The 4,786-nt window shown below is 38.7% G+C and overlaps 1 protein-coding gene across 1 annotated transcript; it reads right to left on the minus strand.

Annotated features, from left to right (window-relative positions):
- Window positions 1–112: 112 nt before the first annotated feature.
- Window positions 113–2,067, minus strand: LOC123966873 (ENHANCER OF AG-4 protein 2-like; the record flags this gene model as incomplete). The annotated part of the gene is made up of 5 exons (XM_046042965.1): window positions 113–187; window positions 420–620; window positions 745–1,040; window positions 1,535–1,734; window positions 1,937–2,067. Coding segments are annotated over 4 exons (715 nt in total), but the record flags the coding sequence as incomplete, so codon positions are not given.
- Between the last annotated feature and the right edge of the window lie 2,719 nt (window positions 2,068–4,786).

The raw sequence follows: 4,786 nt of genomic DNA on the forward strand, positions 1-4,786 counted from the left end.
AAACTTGCCTTCTCCAGTTTTGCCCTAAGGCTGTGGTCTACCACCTCTTCAATGGTTGCTGGACTAGGTGGTAGACCACAGACTTGATTAAAAAGCCTTTTGGAAAAAAAGTGTGGCGACACCCCTTCATGGATGAGACAAACTGCCAACATTTGGCCCACAAGTCTATAAGTGTTGTTGTGAAGAGCTATAAAAGAAAGAAAATTAAAATTGATCAAAGTAATGTTAAATAAAGCTGTGGAGTGTAGACATACATTAAATGAGTATGTTTCCTGACATTGTTGGGAAAAAAACAAACAAACAAAAAAACATACCAACACTGTCAAGGGCCAAGGTACAGGCTTCAAAAGGCCCTTCAAATATTTGATGCTCCTGGAGTTGTTGCATTAGCAACCTACAAAATTCCCTTGTGGGCCCACCATTGTCGATGGCACCTTCTCCTTCACCATCCTCATCTATGAAAACGATGTCCAGCTTGGACTGTGGATTGAAGGCTGGTCGCCGGAAGGCTCTCTCGTCACATTCAAATTCTTCATTGCGAAGTTATCTGATTGGCTGTGGGAGCCAGATGGTGAACCCTTGATTGTAGGGATCGAAGTGCCACAGCGATGTCAAAAGCTCTGTATTGATAGAGAAAAAACGCTGAAGTTACAATCATGTAAACCAGTGGTTCTCCAAGTTTTTGTCACACCTTCACTATGCACTATAAGGGTGTTGTAGTATTTTCAGAAAATGTGTACTTACTCTTCAGTTCCCTCCTGGTATGGGCTTGATGGAGCGGAGGATATATAGAAATGATTGTGAGCTGGAGAGGAAGCTGGGGAAGAGGTGTGGATTGGTGGAGAGGGAGCAGGGGAAGAGGTGTGGATTGGTGGAGAGGGAGCAGGGGCATAGGTGTGGATTGTGATTGGTGGAGATGGAGCAGGGGAAGAGGTGTGGATTGTGATTGGTGGAGATGGAGCAGGGGAAGTGGTCCCAATTGCAATTGGTTGTGCAGCTGGTGTTTGCTCCAGTGGTATGGAGGGGTTTGACATAACATCCTAAAATGAAATGATGAACAACATTAATATGCATGTGAAGGCTCATACAGTTTCAGCCACAACTTTATATCTTTATAATTAAAGGCAAGGAGCATCTGAAGCGAACTAATAGGAGTAATCCACTTAAATGGAGGCGAGGCAGGCAGAAATCAACCAAATATCCAAAAAAAAGCAACAATACAAACTGAGAAGGCCAGCAAGAACCAAAGTACAGAATCCCCAAAGAAACAGAAAAATTGTTAGACAAGATCAGATAATCAACACTAACAGGAAAAAAAGCTAGATAAGAAACAAGAAGTCGAACTACTACAAAATACATAAGGGTGCATTTAACAAAATAAAAGACAACATATAACAAATGCTTAACACCATATAATCATGGACAAGGAATAAGAATGTGGAGACTGGGAGGTCTAAACAACAAAAACACAAGAGGAAGAACATAACAGGACCAAAACACTACAACACTGGCACTGTGTCACATATTTGCATACCTTGGGGTGTAGGTAGAGACAAGAGCGCCCTAGGGCATTCTGGACACGTATGTACTGCTCCTCCAACACTATTATGCTGCGCTGCCCATTGACTCGGCAAAGCTCAAAGTGCAACTCGGGGATGTTTTCTTGAAGGGCTCGAACAAACTCCTGTTCGTCAAGGTCTAAAGGGACGACGACCCGACAGGGAGGAGTAGCATCTGCGTAAAAAAAGATATATTACTCATAGTTTTAACAACGTAACAAAGGTCTTATTACTAATAACAAGCAAGACAAAATGTCATGAACCACTATGTAAAAGATGGTGAAACAAAGAAACTGGTTATACAACAAATCTGTTTTTTGTTTTTTTAACAAAGATCTGTCCACGTAAATTAGCGAACTAATAAAAACAGAGATTACCCCTATGAGACCTGTAACAGGTCAATGTGCTGCTCCTCAGCACAGACACTCTGAAGGTTATTTGTCGTCTTGTGCTACATCTGCGTCTCCGGACTGGTCCGCCAACCTCCTCTCGTCTGAATGTTTGGAATCTACAGAATAGTAGAAAATACACACGGAAAATATGATGAACTGTAACAACTCACAAACATTAACATTACTTATACTGCAGTCCTTCAAAGGTATAGGTCTACTGTATTTCCGACTGAATTCTGGCAATGCAGTTAAAATACTAACATTTACTTTAATAAGCTTTGTCAACAGGTTCCTTGTAATTAGGTTAGGTTCCGCTAGACACAATGTTACGGCTCTTGGCACAACCTCCACAATCTTGGTTTGAACAATCATAATAAAAGAAAAACTATTAATTAAATTCTATGTTCTGCTCTCAGTACATTCTAAATTCTACTTCTTAAACGTCCTGTGCCAGAAGTAAATCTGCAGATTAATCTAGTCACATTGTGTTCTGTCAAATGCCAGTTAAGGAGGTTTTACCTAATTTAATTGTCCTACTTGTGCTAATTTGTGCTTTGTCTCAAAGCGGTGCTTCACGTTTTAATAATCTTGAACATCTGAGATTATATGCCTATATAACTATATATTTTGTTAAATATATAGTTTGTAGCCTTTGGTACTTTTGCTGAATGGCCGCTTCTGTAAATACATTAAGAGGATAATCAAAAACTTGCACTATTTTTAATTGAGATGGCATAACATAGTAGCGGCCTAACATTAATCATCCCCAAAAGATTTAACGTTGTAGGCTTGAATATCATTTCAGAAAATATGTGTCTTTTCAAATACTTACGTTTTAAATGTCCAGACTTTTACTTTTATTGTAAAGTAACAGCAAAAGTATTCATTTTAGAAACATGCACTTTATGCACAGGCTATCCTACAATTATAATAATGTTAATTCAACAATTTTTAAATGCTAGCGTTAATATGCAATACTATGGAATGTCTGGTGTAAGTTTAACGTTACCCAGTAACAGTTAACATAGCCTACACTAATATCTATAAAAACGTATTTTTATATACAGTCTATGATAAAAACTGTTCACCTCTGAAGTAGAGAAGATTCTTTTTGTCCGTCTTCATTCAAAATTCTGTTGAACTGGGCGTTCATTCTGTCTCTGATTTCACTTATTCTTCTTCGAAATCTTCTGCCTCTCTCCGACATGTCTGTTCATCTACCATCTCAAAAGAGCGGACTGAGAATGAAAAGCCACGGAAAACCGCGAAAATAAACAATTATGTTTGTTTCCTCATTCTTGCTGTCTCATTTTTAAAGCATTTCTCTCTGTGAGAATATGTTAATGGTTAGGATTATTTCCATTTTCAGGAATTATTATTATTATTTCCAATATTATTTAGGCTAGGCCTATGCGCTGTAGCCTTGGTCTAACTCTGCTGAGGAACAACCACCTGGTCAAATATCTATGTATTAAAAACCTTTATAATATGATTATATTACAAACTTTTGGAAATATTTATTTAGAAAGTCACACATTAAATAGTTATTCTTTAAAAATCTTATAACCACATGTTAGGTTACCTATCTGCAATGTTTAGCTGTGTTCAATGTTCAATGGTCACATGACAACATGGTTGTAAAATGAAATGTTTGTAACTCCCTTCTGGTACATAGCAGGCAGTACAATTATAGAATGGTAAACAGAAATAAACTAAAAACTGTAGCTTGAGTTTAAAGCTCTTCTGCCGTCTGGTGGTGTGACAGCAGAAACATGTTCTATCTAGATGATATCAATAATCCAGGCGTGATGAGATGAAGGTGTGTAAAATGGTCTTGGTGTCCTTAAAAGTTAACATAGATCGAATTTTTGCTATATTTCTAAGTTGATAAAAACATGATTGAACAAGCTTTGTGGTGTGCTGCTCGAAATTTAAATTACTATCAAACCAAACACCAAGGTTCTTTGCCACAGGCTTAATGTGATTTACTAGGGAACCAGCAGATGGCAATATTTGATTTGCCATCTGCTGAGACCCGATGACCAGGATTTCTGTTTTGTCTGAGTTCAGCTGGAGGAAATTATTTGACATCCATTTTTTAACTTCACAAAGGCAGTTGTTAAGTGAACTCAGCATTCCAGGGTCTGTGGATCTGACGGGCAAGTATATTTGTGTGTCATCAGCATAAATATGAAAAGAAATGCCATGTTTATGGATAATATGTCCAAGGGGAAGCAGATAGGAGCAGAAGGAAAACAAAATGGGTCCTAAGACCGACCCCTCAGGCACACCATATTTAAGTGGACAGAACGAAGAGACATAGTTGTTTACAGACATGCAAAACATCCTATTTGACAGGTAGGATGAAAACCATTCTAGGGCAGTACCAGAGATCCCCACCCAGTGCCTCAGTCTGTCTAACATGATGTTGTGATCAATGGTGTCAAAAGCAGCGCTAAGGTCCAGGAGTACCAGGACTGAGCACATGCCTTCATCAGCAGACATTAAAAGGTCAATGGTGACTTTAAGCAGGGCAGTCTCAGTGCTGTGGTACTTCCTAAAACAAGATTGAAACTTTTCCAGTACAGGGAGCAGCTGTTTGGACACAATTCTTTCTAGAATCTTTGCAATAAAAGGCAGTTTTGAAATTGGTCTAAAATTCTGTGGGAGGGAGGGATCTAAACCAGGTTTCTTTAAAAGTGGGTTCACGCAAGCCGTTTTAAAATAATCAGGGACACAACCAGTAGATAGGGAGCTGTTGAAAACAGAGATCAAATGGGGCCCAACAGAATCCATTACTTTCAGTAAAAACTTTGTAGGTATTACATCAAGTGG

This window comes from Micropterus dolomieu, unplaced genomic scaffold (genome assembly GCF_021292245.1).
Source record: "Micropterus dolomieu isolate WLL.071019.BEF.003 ecotype Adirondacks unplaced genomic scaffold, ASM2129224v1 contig_14468, whole genome shotgun sequence".
NCBI lineage: Eukaryota > Metazoa > Chordata > Actinopteri > Centrarchiformes > Centrarchidae > Micropterus > Micropterus dolomieu.